The sequence below is a fragment of the Zonotrichia leucophrys genome, chromosome 4, assembly GCF_028769735.1.
Source record: "Zonotrichia leucophrys gambelii isolate GWCS_2022_RI chromosome 4, RI_Zleu_2.0, whole genome shotgun sequence".
Lineage (NCBI taxonomy): Eukaryota > Metazoa > Chordata > Aves > Passeriformes > Passerellidae > Zonotrichia > Zonotrichia leucophrys.
The window spans coordinates 51,282,869-51,298,241 of record NC_088173.1 but is presented as its reverse complement, the minus strand read 5'-3'; the positions used below and the strand labels follow the sequence as shown (position 1 = coordinate 51,298,241).

Genomic DNA, 15,373 nt, shown 5'->3' with positions numbered 1-15,373 from the left:
CGTCGTTCCTGTTTGGTGAACCAGAGTTCAACAAGGCAATCTTGATTTATTCCTTTGATCAGTCAAGGCATTTGAGTCTGAATATTTGTGTTGATGCTGAAGAAATCACAACTGTCTGGTTGCTGAAGACAGGCTGACACTTGCAGCTTTTCTGTGGCAGACTCTGAAGTGAAATCACATTGATGTATTTGAGGGCAGGAGGCAGGATGGCATCCTGGCTGTGCAAGTGGGAAGCAGGTTTGAAGACAGGAGTTTTATCTTTAGCTTTTCAGCTGATTTACTTGAACTAAAACTTTAGACAGCCCATGTCATCTGTCCATGCCTCTGTCGTGTTTGAGAGATGAGAAAGTCTGTTGTTTTGCTGTCAGGATAACTTGTGTCTATCCCTTGAATTGTAACAGGGCCTTTTTCTGAGATTTTGATTTTTACTGTTAGTGAAGAAAAGGGTCTTTCATCATGTATTGAACATTTACATTTGATTTCTGGCACTGGGAGTTTCCTAAACCTAGTCTGTGAGCTTCGGAAAATTCAAAAGAAAGTACTCCATTGGAGCTGTGTACATGAAAGGGATTATGCAGCTAATGTTTTATTTTCCTTATAGTACCAGCAGAAATATAGCATGTACTAAATAATTATTTATAAACATATGAAGACTTGGCGGTTTTAAAATACTATCTTCAGTACTGGTGTATTTATGTAACATCTCATACAGATAGCCAGAGATGCTGTTCATAAATAGTTATAAAATATCAGAAAATACCAGCAGTTTACCTTCATCTCATAAAGCAGCATGTAAAAAGGAAATTTCAGGCTTTTAGTCCCCCTACATTTCTCTCTTTCTGTCTTTCTGATGGAAACTCACAGTAATACACCCTGCCATCTGCTACTATATATTTTTCATGAGTTTTAACATTTTGTTTTTAGAACCTGAAAGATGAGTAAAATGTCAAGTCACCCAGAAAATAATCATAGGCACGACAACTCAAATGTTAGCTCAGCCTGTTTGTACCCAGAGTGGTTCACAGCTTGTCTGTGGCCTCCCTCTTTGCAGGCAGAGCAGGTACACCCTTGGAATTAGCTGATCCATTCCCAACACAAGGCAAGAAGGTGGGAGCCACACTGGCAAAATTAATTCCCAGGGAAGAAGTGAGTTCTGTGTTGCATTATTGCAGAAATGTCTTGGGCCTTCTGCCACCTTTCTCCCTCCTCCCTTTTAAAAGCCTGTTGGTCATTCTGGTTTTTCCATGCTGCTGGATGGAGACCAGATTGGGGGTGACAAGCTGGGAAGGTGTTAGGAAGGTGCAGCATAAAAAAAATGCTCGCAGCTCTTAATGTGGAGGGACAGAAGTGAGCAGCCCTTGGTGCCACCGCGCTGTCAGGCTGTGCTCAGCATCCCTTCCCTCAACAATGGGTGCCCTTAGCACAGGAAGGGAATAGCTGAATTATTTGCCTCCTACCTTTTTAACCATGCAGAGATGAGGTTATTTCATTGAATAGATTCTGAGCAGCCCAGGGTTGGTTTTCATCCAAGTCCTGTGCAGATGTGCTGCCTTTTATTAGAATAAGAAGCTTCCTTGGAGATCTTTGCACTCTCAGCCTCTGCAAAAGCCCTTGTTACAGCATTGCAAGATTTTTCACTTAATATTCTGCTTCGTAAGTCTGCAGCTTGGGTTCAGTTATCTCCATTCTGTGCTTCATTTTGCGCATTCCTTTAGAATGTCTCTTGTTCACAGGACAGTTTTCAGGCTTTGCAGTGAAAGATGATGATCTTTACCAGGTGAGCCCTGGGATAGACCTGAAGAAGAGCTTGTGTGCACTAATAAGGTGGATATTGCCTCCATCTGTAAAATGGGTCATATTTTAAGGAATTTTAAGTTGAGTGTACAATGCTTAATACTTCTATTGGATTGGATTCTCTACTTTTTTTTTTTTTTGTCATTGGCATATAATTGTAGGCTGATCACTTATATAATGAAAATGTCCAGGTCCAGTAATTAAAATTACTGGATCATATTTTTAAGGCACTAAGTTGTCTTTGCATTTCAAGAGTAGAGTGCCTGCTAGACCTTTCAGCCTCTGAAAATCTCCAGTCATTTTAATCGTTTTTGTGCAGTTAAATACATTCCCCATTCATAGCACAGTCATGCTTCTCTGACAATAGAAATGTTTTCAACCAATTTATTAAAACCATTGTGCTATTATATATGTTGGCTTGGAAAACTTTTCTGTGACCTTTGCTTGTCTGTTTTGTTTTTGCTTTGCAAGTTTGGAAAACTGGATTTCTGTGTTCCACTTGGAAGACTGAAGGAGAGAACAGCAGGGTGTAAGAGTCTGGGAGTGAACTCCTGAATGTGATATGTAAATTTTAGGAGTAACAAATCAAGAAGAGCATATTGAAACCAATGAGTGAAGCTGTACCTGATGAATAATGCTTCCCCCTTCTTCCTACATGCTGTTTTTTTGTTTGTACTGCTTTAGTGCAAGAACGCAGATGCTGACAGTCGGTATGCTCACTGTCTGAGAAATGAGTCAGAATTTGGGGGAGTCTGCAATCCAGTTTTTTGATGTGGAGTAGGGTTGATTTAGCTTCTTGCTGTCCCTCTAGATTTTTCTTTTTGCCTTGCCCATGATTTTGAAACAAGACTGCAATGCTGTGGATGTACTTGAGCTGATGCAGAGCAATGTAACACTGACAGCTGCTCTTCACTCTTGTGAATGGAGCAGTGCTGGGGGCACAGGAGATCTGAAATGAATTCCTGGCTCTGACCCAGCTTTACTGGGGGACTGCTGGAAGGCCTTTTCTCTCCGTGTGCTTGTGTTTTCCTCTCTCATGGTTCAGGGAGTAACCCAGCGTTTAGTAGCTGGTTATCTTCATGAGGAAAATGATGGAGTTTTCATGCGGTCTTTAATCTTTATGTGCTAATAAAAATACCTGTACTTCTCTGTCATGCATAAAGAGCTGGTTTTAAATAGCAAAACCAATCGAAAAGGCACACAACTGTAAAAATATTTATATTGTGATATTAAGTTTGTGTGCCAGGTTGTGTTCTCTACAGGTATGTTTATAAGCTGGTTTGCTTCTTTTTCAGGCCCTGCTTGATACTCAGAATCTTTTGAGAGCCCAGATTACAAATTTTACTTTCAACCTGGGATTTTCAGGAAAATTTTATCACACAGGTAAGAATCAAACACTAAAATTACTTTGATTTTGATGGTGTTCTGTGTAGTGTGAGGACAAGTAGGAATGATAGTCACAGCATAGAGTCTTTACTATGCTGTGTTCCTGCATTAGTGGCTGGTATGGAGCAGATTAAATGCCTCTCCCCTTCTATTAAAATTTAGCTCCTTTCAGTCTGCTTTTGAGTGGCAAATTCCACCAATCACTTAAAATTTTCTATTGATTTCACTGAGGGATCTGTTGAGCTACCACATTTCATCTTTGTGGTTGTTTCATCTCTACTGTAGAAATATATCAGTATATATTATCCCTTAAAATAGTTTTGTTTTAAAACTATATAGAAATAGGATAGATAAAAGAAAGAATATTAAATAGGATGTGGGCCAGCCAAGTGCTCCTGGCTGTCCCATGTTGTCAGCAGTGCCTCAGCAGGAAGTATTTTAACTGGTTGCAGTTTATTATGTTAACATCATTCTTACTGTTTCCAACATTTGTAAAAATATAATAAAAGTAGAAAGTTTACTTCAGAAATGTTGGGGTTTTTTTTTTTTCTAATTCCCTCTGCAGGGACGGAGGAGGAGGATGAGGGTGATGACCTGCTGCTGAGATCTGTGGATGAATTCTGGTGGTTTCCCCACATGTGGAGTCACATGCAGCCACACCTCTTCCACAATGAGTCCTCACTGGTGGAGCAGATGATCCTCAACAAAAAATTTGCCTTGGTGAGTTATATTTCTGCATTTTTTTATTTAATTTAGGTACTCAGAAACCATTATTCTCTTTAGACTAGCAAAAAACCCCCCAAGTTTCTGAAAGAATAAATACTCCATTGAAAGGTATCAAATGACTTTGTGAAACCACTGGATGTTAGGCTTAGGTAAGTGTGCCACACTTTCAAAATGCAATTCTGCAGTGATACCCAATGACATCTTATATATTCCCTTTGCATCAACTTTATGTAAACTTGTTTTGAAAAGCATTGCCTTTACTAATTATTTATTGACAACAAAGCTCTGACTCAAAATGTTTCAGTGAGACTATAAGAAAAAATCAAAACCAATTTTAGGTCTGAGGATATTGGAGAAACAGATCACAGTTAAATGCATACAATAAACAAAAATTGCCATATATAAAACATGTTATTTGTCTGAAGAGGGGGTCTGGTGTTAAGACCTAATTGTATCAAAATATCTCAGCAGACCTAACTTGTTTGCTGAGCTGCTTTTGCTCTTACAACAGCCTAATTTTACTTCCTCCTTTTCAAATTCCACTGGTTGCTCTTTAGCTGGCAGGTGATGGCTTTGTTCCTGGAAGGAGCAGGGGGATTTGAAATAGCAGAATAACAAAGAGTGCATGTAATGCTCGTGTGTCAGTGAGTGTAGGAGAAAAGGATAGACCTGACTATCAGCCAATTAAAGGTTTTATTTGAAATCTTGGCTTTTAAGTGAGACACATGCTTTCTTTCAAACCAAGACTTCACCTAGTTTGCTGTGAATTGTAGTTGTACTGAGTACAGGACAGCTCTGCTTTAATGTTTCCTTTCAAGAAAGCATTGCAGTAGGTGTTAGATTCCTGGAAATTTAAAAATCTTGTGTCCAGAATTGCCCTTTTAATATGATTCTGTGTGCTGGTGCAAGCTCCACTGGAAATCAAATGGTCCTTGTAGTTCTGTGTGGCCTAAGACATCCTCTGGGATTAATGTGCAGGATGTAATTGTGAGAGTGGTATAAGGATAATGCATTTTCAGCCCTGGTTTATGTAACTTCAGCAGTTGCCATTTTCTTTGCTACTTTCAATGCTCTTAAAGCTTATAGATATTTTCTGGGGTTTTTTTTTTCATGTTTTGACATACAGACATGAAGCTACTCACTATGTTTCATTTGCTCAGAGCACTTAAATTAATAACATAGAGAAGTAGCCACTTCTTTGAAAGAGGCCAGAATTGCTGATGCCTGGTGCTTTATTCACTCAATGTGTGTATTGTGTGGGAGATGCTTTACTGGGGAATATAACAGTCAGTGAGGAGTAATGGAGACACTAATTCATTGAAGATGATAGGCCCCTTATTAGAGTGAAAGATTTAGATTATGTTCTTATTACTGCCTGTTGTGAAACTCGAGGGGAGAAGCCTTAAAAATCAGACTTTTGTTTATAGATAAATGAAGGAGATGCAGTGGGATGTTAGAGAATGCAGTTTCTAACGTGATCTGTGAATATTTTCCTTTCTGATGTTTATGCATGCTTAAGGGCAGTAAGAAAGATAAAAGGAAGAAGAATTGGATTATCTGTGATGGAATTAAATCGTGTGAAGCAGTGTAACTGATGGAGTATCTACTCTTTATCTTCTCATGCAGTACAGCCAGGAGGGCAGATGTTACTCATTGCAGCTTGGCAGATTACACATGGTGCCCTTTATGTGTGCCATAAATTCCTAAAGGCAAACAAGAATTTCACCATTCTTTAAACATAGAGAACTCAGGGTTCTGCACTGTGATTGAACTAGGTGTGTCTGTTACACACAATAAATGGTTTTACTAACAGCACACACCCATTTTTCTAGAGATTTTCATGTTCCTTAGTACCTAGTTGATTCAAAAGAAGAGGTCCAGGTATCAGCCAGTGCTTTGCACGCACAGTATGATTAGGAAATATGGTGGAGATGACTGTATCAATTCAAGCCATATTAAAAACTCTAGCAATTCAAAGGCAGTCTTCCTAAATCGTGGCAAAATGGTATCTTACGGACTGTGCATTCCTCTGATCAGACTGCAAGGAATATCTGCTATAAACTGTTCCTTTGAAAAGTCACCTGAAGGAAAATGCATTGGGTGTGAAGAGAATGTAATGGCACCAAGGTATGTACACACAATAAATGCCAGCAGTCTTCAAAAATAGGCAATGTGCTACAGAAGGGTTGGCTGTACAGCCTCTGCCTGTAGATTGTTCCAAGTGGTTATCTGTCTTCCATTTGTAACAGACACTGAAATAGTTCAGCTGGTTTTGGAAAATGGATTTGTCTTTTGAATGGACTAGAGGGGAGATGCAGTAACTCTGAAATTCAGCTCCTCATCCAAGTAATCGTGAAGGGACCTGTAGTGGAAATTGTGGTTTTGTAGTTGTAGCTGCCAAATGCTACGTGTTGTGTTGAGAATGTGCCAGTGATTATCTCTCTGAAATCAGAGTTTGTGAGCAAATTACTTGCAAGAACTTGGAAGTGTGCAGCTTTCTGTTTCATGTAGATTGAATAAACCAAGGTAAAATGCATTTATATTCTTCTTCCCTGCCTAGTCACAAAAATATTTTCTATAAAGGTTTTGTCTTACAATCCTGTGTTTCGCCCTCACCATGCTGCCCTCCATCTCCTTCCAGATAATCATATTTTGATATTACTGTTGTTTGAATTTCAGACCTGTTCTTGGTCTTTCACAAACAAAGCATTTGAGAAATACCAGAACATCAAGTTTAATTTTTTGACTGCAGCCATTGTTCTGTCATGTCTTAGGAACATGGTATTCCAACTGACTTGGGCTATGCAGTGGCTCCACACCACTCAGGAGTCTATCCAGTACATGTTCAACTTTATGATGCCTGGAAAAAGGTCTGGAACATCAGAGTAACCAGCACAGAAGAATACCCACATCTGAAACCTGCAAGGTATAGACGAGGCTTCATCCACAAAAACATCATGGTGAGTTGTGTTGCTGATGTTCATTTTGTACTCTGCCATTTCATGAACCATTTCCTTTTAAGTGGAAAAGCAGGGTATCCTGAGAGTTCACACTGCGAGAAGCACACATTGCTGTGCAGAAATAGCAAGGTATATTTCACAGTGTCTTGTTAATTAAAATCAGTCTGTTGCTGGTGATGTTTCTGCTGATAAAGGTGGCACCCTGCTGACAGCAGCTAACAGGCTGTTAGCTGTTCTAGTCCTGTGGTTAATGCTGGTTCAGAGAGCTGAGCAAAAAGTCAATTTAGCATCATTTAACACACTCTGCTGGGTTAGATTTCGGTCAGGTTTTAAATTTGCATGGTACCATTAACTGCAAAAGAGTATTGCCAGATTATGCCACCTCAGAATCTGGATCTGGCTGGGTACATATTTTTGTCTCCCCTTTGAACTGTGCATGGTTGCCGTTGTTTGGCTTCCTGCCATACACAAATACAGGCTGGGCTTTGCAGCCTGGTTTAACCCAGAGCCTCAGGAGCTGTGGGGAAGGAAGACACCCCCCACACCACCTCCAGGCTACCCAAGTGCTCTCAAATCCCACTGCTTTGCTGCATTTCCTAACTCTCAGCACTGTCGCTGACAGCCACGTTTGCCAAAGGAAGGGCTTTTGTACCCAACTGACATGGAAGGGTTGTGCTGTTTCCATCTGGGCACTGAGATGGAGGCTATTTTGGGTTCACATCTCATCAGTATTACCTCAGAAGTGTTTCAAAACAGCTTTCCAAAATACTTGGTGGCATCTTGCCAAGTCACTTTCTTTTGGAGCGTGTGGGAGAGCAGTGAATGGGGTCCTGTTGTACCTCTGGCTGCAGCAGGCACTTCGGGGCACAACACTTAGAACAGAATTCTGGTTTTGTTCTTGGGTTGCCATGGATACCACTTTGCTAAGCTAAGCAGTAGTAATTTAGCATTTTGATCTATTTTTGGGTGAAGCAAATGAAAATGATCTCCAGAAATCTAGGAACAAAGCTGACACCAATATAGAGTTGAGCTACAGTTTGTACTCAAAGCAATCACTGCGTGTGAAATAATGGGTTTGTGGATGTGCTTAGGGAGCACTAAGCATTTGGGGAAGACAGATTGACTCAGAATCTCCAAAAATCCCTTCCATAAATATTTGTAAAAACACGTCATTTGAAGACACATAATGAGATTTAACACAAGGACACTGCAGCCAAAAATCTATTTCCAAAACGAGTCATATAAAGCCACCTGTTCAGGGAGTCTCAAGCTCTCAGTTCTCCAGGGCAAATGCAGCAATATTTTACATCTGCAGGCCAATAGTAATGAACACACTCAGTAGGAGCATTGCTGTGTAAGATTTGTCAGAGCACCTCCCATCCAGTACAGCTTCATTCCCTGCCTCTGAAAAATTGTTCTCATATTTCTTCTGTGAAAAGCAAAGGTTTGTTAAAAACTTAGGCAAGTCTATAGCAGATGTACAAAATCCATACATTTTCTGACAACACAATTTACAATTCATGATCACAGTATTCTCTATTCACAAGAAAAAAAAAAGTTAATCTATCATAACAATCCCAGTTAAGCATTATACATGAACATCCATACTCAGCTGTTGATTTTCCATAAGGAATAGACATAATTGGAATACTCTCCAGTAAATTATTTTCTGAATTCAGGAGAAAATATTTTGAGTTTCTGATGAAAAACATAACTGCATTTAGTAGTTCTTCATATTCAAAAGATTTGTTCTTGGAATGTTTTTGAAAATAATTTTGCTTGTACTACGTATTTCAACCAGTCTTAAAAAAATAGCTCAGTTGAATGAGAAGTAAATCTTTATTATAAGGTGAGCATTACTGACAAATTTCCCTATTTATCATAGTGGAATTATTGGTGGTGATTCCTAAGCCAAAGAAAACCCAATTTGCCTTTCCAACTACAGTTTAAATTTACAACAAAGCCATCATTCAGATAAAAGTGGAACTGATTGATACGATATAGACTGATAATATTTTAGATTATCTTTCACATTATTTTAAATCTCTAGACTTCAAATACTTGGATTTAGGATGAGGTGTTATGGACAGGATGAGTTGGATGAGGCTCTGGAATTGTAATTTGGTGATAGAGATCAGTCTCCAGTTTCAAACAAAAAATGATGAATTTGTGGATGCTATGATTTTAGTGATAATAATTTATCTAGATCAGTATTGATTTCCAGCAAAGTTGAGAGGCCAAATATGCCCAGCAATTATCTGTGTTACTTCTCTGACTTTTATCATCTCATTAAAAGTATAAACTCTTGAATTTTTAATGTATTTTTCATAAATTCAGGTGCTTCCAAGGCAAACTTGTGGCTTATTCACCCACACTATTTTCTATAAAGAGTATCCTGGAGGTCCAAAGGAATTAGACAAAAGTATTCAAGGAGGAGAGTTGTTCTTCACAGTGGTTCTCAATCCAGTAAGTACAGTGCAATTTTTAAATGGTTTTTTTTAATTATTGAAGAAAAAGTCACTGAATGTTCCAGGGCTGTTCAGCTGAGTCTCCTAAACAGTAATGGTTACTGACAGTGAGTTCTTTTGCTTTTTCAGTTATTTAAATTAAGATGTGTGTTCTGTTAATTGTACAAAGCAGTCTCCACCTTTTTTTGATATCTGTGTTGTTAGTAATGCAGCAGTGCCAGCCTGTCTTGTTCTTTACTTTTTGCATGAAATAAGACCCCTGAGATTTAATATTTCAGAGAATTAGAATGTGAAGAACTGCTGTATCTCAGGTCAAGTTCATTTCTCTGCTGTGCCAAAGTTGTGATGCCAAGTGTTGGGAGCACTTACCGAGGTGAGAAGGCTGCAAGCAAGGAATGCTTGGGCTCCAGTCAGTTTTGAGAAATTTCAGTTGCTCTCTCATAGCAGCTTCAAAGAAGAGATCCAAGTAAAAGAACCACACAGTTAAAAGAAAAGATCTGAGTAAATGAACCGTATCTGCTTAACCTTCATTTCTCTTTAATGGAAGATAAACAAGAAGTGAGGTGCTGAAACTACAGAGCACTGACAGAGGAGAGCAGTGTAGTATTTCAGAATGGTGTGGGGTTAGGTCAGCTGCCTCAAAAGTGACCTCTTAGACAAGCTTTTACATGAGGTTTTCATTTGGGATCCAAATCAAAGATATAAATAAAGTTCTGCTTTTTTATAGAAATGTGGTCACTGGGAACACCAAAGGGAACAAAACATATTTCCACTCAAATCTTTTGGAATAACCTAAATATTTTTTTAATAAACCCAAATGTTATGTGCCCTTTTTTAATCTTCTACAATGTAATGCAGTCCAAAGGAAAACAATTTCTGAAAGCTATTTCAGCAATTTATATGGAGGTGTATTTTGCAAGCCCCAGATTCTTTCAGGCTATAGTTTTGGCTCTTTGAGAGCAGTTACTGTGTTTTGTTCCCCTTTTTCATGTTCACATAGCAAAATTGGGAAATACAAACTTTATTTCCGTAGCACACGTGTGGTTTCCCTAGTTGCAGTCCTGGCTTTGATGATGTGTGTCATTCCAGGCACAGCATAGACTCAGTCATGGGATGGTGGAGGGTGGGGGAGGCACCTTCAAGTCCATCTGCTTCCAACCCCAGGTTAACAGAGCTGAGACCTGGAAAATTCACTGGGTGAGGAGGGCATTGGCACCATAGAGTCCTTTGGCAATATGTGGGGTTTGACCAGAAGTTACTCAGTGAGCAAATTAGAGGAAGGCACAGAACAGTATTTTGAGTCAGGACAAAATATATTCCACCTTGAAATAAAGCCACAACAGCCAAAAACTATTTTACAATGTAGGGAAGCAGCAAAATTTAATATGTGTTCTTGAGGCATAAGCCTTTTAAATAATAATAATGAAGAGAGTGGAGGGGAAAACAAGCAGTGAAATATCCCTGATTTTTGATATTCATCATGGAGGATTGATCATGTCTGCCTGACATCCTGGAATGTGAGTACAGTAATGTCTTTTTACACATTACAGTTAGGTCTTTGATTCATGCATTGCTGTGCAGACTGTGGGATCACCTACTTCTGAAAATTATGATATCCTAAATGCAATACAGGCTAAAAGAACAGAAGCTAAAATGCAGTGTTTTCTAGATATAACTGTAAATGAATATTATGCTAAAATCTGCCCAAGACCCCTTCTAAGGAATGCCTCTGGAAAGACAATGCATCTGGTTTCTAAATATCTGCCTGTAAAGAGTTCCTGAGGTTCTAAGCATTAACCTGACACATAGTCAGTTTAAAGACTGAGATTTTTATATTTGTGGCGTTTAGGTTTTGCATATATTTATGTCATAGTTTGCAAGTCAGAGTTGGGCAAAAATATAGGCATTAAAATGAAGACTAAGTCATTTCAGGATTCTAAGTATGGAGTAGCCTTTTGGATTTCATAAGCTTTCTTTTGTTTTCATTAAAATGGCTGTGTTTTCTTTATGTGAAACACAGCTGTTGAGGATGCAAAAATTCCATTATGAGGCATTTTCAAAATGTTATTTTTCACTGATACAAAACTAAGAGAAAACACCACCCATGAATCATTACAATGTCAGCTAAACAATGTTCTCAATAATGAGTACATAAATAGTTAGTTTCCAAACCTGGAAAATATGAATGTGGATTAAATGTTAATCTTAACACATTTCTTCATTCTATTTAATTGGGAAGTGAATATCATTTTTGAAGTGTAAGTTACCAGGCTGAGACTTCAGGAGCTGAGTGCCCTGCTCTGAAATAAGTGCCCCTAAGAATGAAGGCCAGGATTTCTCAGTGCTTTGGCTGTGCAGTGGTGTGAGAGAGTCTCTGCCTGCTTCCAGCGTGCTTGATCAACCACCATGTGCAGGATGAACCACAACAGCCCCAGGACTGTGTGTGCAGTGTGAGGTTTTGTCCTGAGAAGCAGGGGGATGCCCTGTTCCCAGAGCAGGTGTCCTGCAGGTATGAAAGGCCTCAGGAAATGCTGCTCTGCAGGTGCTGTTTGTGGAACTGGGACCCAGCAGCTGCACTGCTGCAGGAGCAGCAGATCTCACGGCTGGCAGGTTGTGTTCCTGTGGTTTGCATGGGTACCCCTGCACTGGTGGCTGGCACCTGATCCTGACCACTCTCCCTGGATGCCGTCCCAAATTCTGAAGTGCCACCAAGCTGAAAAAGAGAGCACTATTACCAATCTTCAAGTAATATTTTTGTGTCTATCTCCTGTTAAAGATCTTGCTGGCTGCAGCAGCCCTTGGGCAAGATGGTGCTATATCAGGATCTTGCACAAAATGTTTCACAGGAAAAGAAAAAGCAAGCTTCAGCAGCCTGTAGTATTGGTGTACTGGCATTATTTCTCCCACATTATCAGCTGAATAATTGACTTTAAGGGAGGTTGAGGGACTTGCACTGATTTAGCCAGGGAATTCTGGGGCAAAGCTGCAAAGAAAATGTGCATTGTAGAAGCGTGTAGTGATGAGTATCTTACCCAGTCAGACACATCTTTAGTTTATTGTCTCACATCGTTACTGCTTTTCATACCACTGTACTGTCTTTAAAACATTTTAGCAAGTATTTTTCCTGATAAACTAGAATCTGCAGTGATTTCAGATTCATCTCTCTCTGCAGTATGCCATGACGTTCTTGGATTAGTAAAACAAATTTCTGTTCAGTGTTTCTTAGAACAAAGTTGTACCAGTTTCCTAAATGTGTCCCTTGTAGGAAGTGAGCCATTAGCTTTTGAGCTATGTATAATGAAGAGATCAGTATAGACACTGCTGTCAACTGTACCATTGCTTCTCAGATCCTTTGAACTGCAGAGGATACAGATCTGGAGCTTTTCTATCCTGTGAGATGAATGTTGAAGGGTAACCAACAGTTCATGAAATTTTTCTGTACCTTTTCTGCCCCTAAGAAGAACAAACAGAATGCAGTAATTGCATTACGTGCACTTCCATGCACTTCCTTGCAAAGCACTGTGTGCCTGCAGATGGAAAGGGAAAATGCCCTGTGGAGAGGAATTTGGTCAAAGCCTTCAAATGGTTGACAGCCCAACAATGGAACTAATGTGTAGCCAGCTGTGTGCTCTTGACGTGGTTACAGCAGTGCTGATGAAGAGGAAAGGCTGTTAATGCTTTAGGCACTTTGACTGATCTTAAAATAATTGTCATCTTTGTGTGCGTTCAGTTCTAAGTATTATTTTCTTCTAATTTTTACCTCTCCCCAGTTGCAGTCAGTAGAGCTGTTATTAAGCTAATTGACTTGCAGCAAGGGAGGAATTATCTCCTTTAGCATTGAAAATGAGAGGATTTGTATGAGCATCAGCAGAACTTGCTGTGTCTTAGTGTGACCCTGAACTGGCACTGCAGAAGAAAATCAAAATCAAAGACACTCGGACTCAGATCTTCCCTTTCTGTCCATCTTGCGTGGCACAACCTCATATTTAACTGTTCTGAGTGTGAGAAGCAGGAGAGATGTTCAGTTTGACAGGCCTAGCCCATTTCATGGGTGAGAAAGGCATCAATTCCATCTCTCCCCTGTCCTCTCATGCCTGGAACTCCAGCAATAGTTGCCATCAGGTGGGGCAGGGAGAGAAACCAGTTTGGCCAAGCATTTTGGCTGACTGCAAAGCACAGGTATTCTTTGCCTTCCTATCTATTCTACAAAACCCACCCATAAAAGCCAGACAGAGTCTGGTATTTTGTGGGTGGAATAAGAAAGGAAAAAAAACTTCCCAAGTGAACAGTCATTGTGCAGGGGCTGTGGAACAGACAAGAATAGCTGTCTCTTTAGAGCTGATTCCTTGTAACAGTGGGCAGGAAATGCATGGAAACTGTGGCAATCAGAAATCTTTACTCTTCTGTGATCCTTAAAATTCTTGAATGGAAAGCTTTGTGCCAGTGGTTTAAAGTGAAGCAAGTCTTTTGAACAGTACTACCATTACTGAGTCAGCAGGGGAATGAGCAGCTGCAGAAAATAAACTTGAGGTTCCTGACTGTCAGATCAACAATTCAGAACTACATCAAATACATGATTTTGTTTGAGCTCGTAACTCTTCCCTGGCTCCATTGTATTTATGGTCAGACACCACTGTGTAAATGGAGTGGACAGGTCCATGGCAGCTGTGAAAGCAGCAGGACAACCTCAGGGTTAAAAAGGGACTTGCAGGCTGGAATCTCCGTGGTGGAATTGAGCACAGCTTTTCTGCAAGCATCCAGGTCTGAAAGGACTGTCTTTCAGCTATTAAAAATACTTATTCAATGCAGACTCTGCTCTGATTTGTTGTTCCATCAGTTTGGCAGTCTCATGGAGCAAAACCTGCTGTTACTGACTCTGAATAGCTGAAACAAAACTGTTTGATGTAACTTGGAAACAATAGCAGAACTGCAAACAGTGTGCACAATGCCAAATTGATTGGAATATAGGTGTTGTGAGAGTTGGATGTACTCTCATGGCCTGTAAACATGTGCTCAGTAGCTAAAATAGCAGCAATATTCCAAATTGGTAATGTATCTGCTGTGAGTACCTAGCTGAGACCACAAAATTAATTGTCAATCATAATTTAACTTCAATTTGAAGGGTTGTGCATAACTTCATTAGGTTGGGAGGCCTCAATGCTACTTGCAATGTTCTTGCACAGATGGGAGGGTGACATAGTGCCTGTGACTAAAGTACCTTGATGACTGGTTTATTAGTAGGAATTTATTCAAGTTGGAATTGCCTGCAATAGATCTATATATGGTAAAAAATAAGTGCCTGGTATGTAATAAGTGTTCATTACCTGTTTGTTTTTTTTTTATACCAGCTCTTCTAGCTGTAGATTTGAAATGCCAGAATAATTAAACTTGTCAAGATCATCAGTGCCCTGCGAGTCTCAGACTTCCCTCCACTTCCCTTTCTGCTGCAGTTGATATCTAAAAAAAGTCTTCTGTCTGCTCTGGGGTCTGATCCTGGCAGCTTGAGAGAGACTCCTTGAAGAAGCCAGGGGCCCTAGGAAGGGCTAGTCACTCTTGGGAATGCTGATATCATTCCTTTGGGAGTAATATCATTCCTCTGTTTTATCAGAAAACAGCAGCTGTTACTAAGACTCCAGAAGCTTGCTTTGAGTAGTGTCCTTGTTGTATATTTTCAATAGGTGCAGGATCCTAATAATCTTGATTTTGTAGTGATCAGTGTTTTTTAAAATACCCAGCCAGCTGACATCCATCACTAAAAGCTGGGTAACTTGCTGCATTGTTTTCTTCTGTGTAAGTTGTTTATCAAGCATCTCTCTGCTCTTGATAAATAAATTAGATCATGCTGGTTCATCTTTTCCTGAGACATAATTTAATAGCAGCAGCTCCTTCTCCGTCTCAGCTCCGCTTTGTTGACCTAAAAGCTATTGCCTCTAACTGGGAAATGTTGTAGTAAGGAAATGCCCTGTATGGAATGAGCAGTCAAAAAGGTAAAAGCTCTGTCTTCTGACTGCTTGTTCTCATTTCCCTACATTTCTGCAC

General features: G+C 39.8%; 1 protein-coding gene across 5 annotated transcripts in view; it reads left to right on the top strand.

The window, feature by feature from the left end:
- Positions 1-15,373, top strand: part of LOC135447013 (bifunctional heparan sulfate N-deacetylase/N-sulfotransferase 3) — a 53,112-nt gene that overhangs the window by 21,743 nt on the left and 15,996 nt on the right. For all 5 annotated transcript variants that reach the window (XM_064711658.1, XM_064711659.1, XM_064711662.1 and 2 more), the window contains exons 3-6: positions 3,090-3,177; positions 3,746-3,900; positions 6,681-6,866; positions 9,204-9,332. In XM_064711658.1, the coding sequence (XP_064567728.1) occupies positions 3,090-3,177; positions 3,746-3,900; positions 6,681-6,866; positions 9,204-9,332 (558 nt within the window). The remainder of the gene's footprint in view (positions 1-3,089; positions 3,178-3,745; positions 3,901-6,680; positions 6,867-9,203; positions 9,333-15,373) is intronic.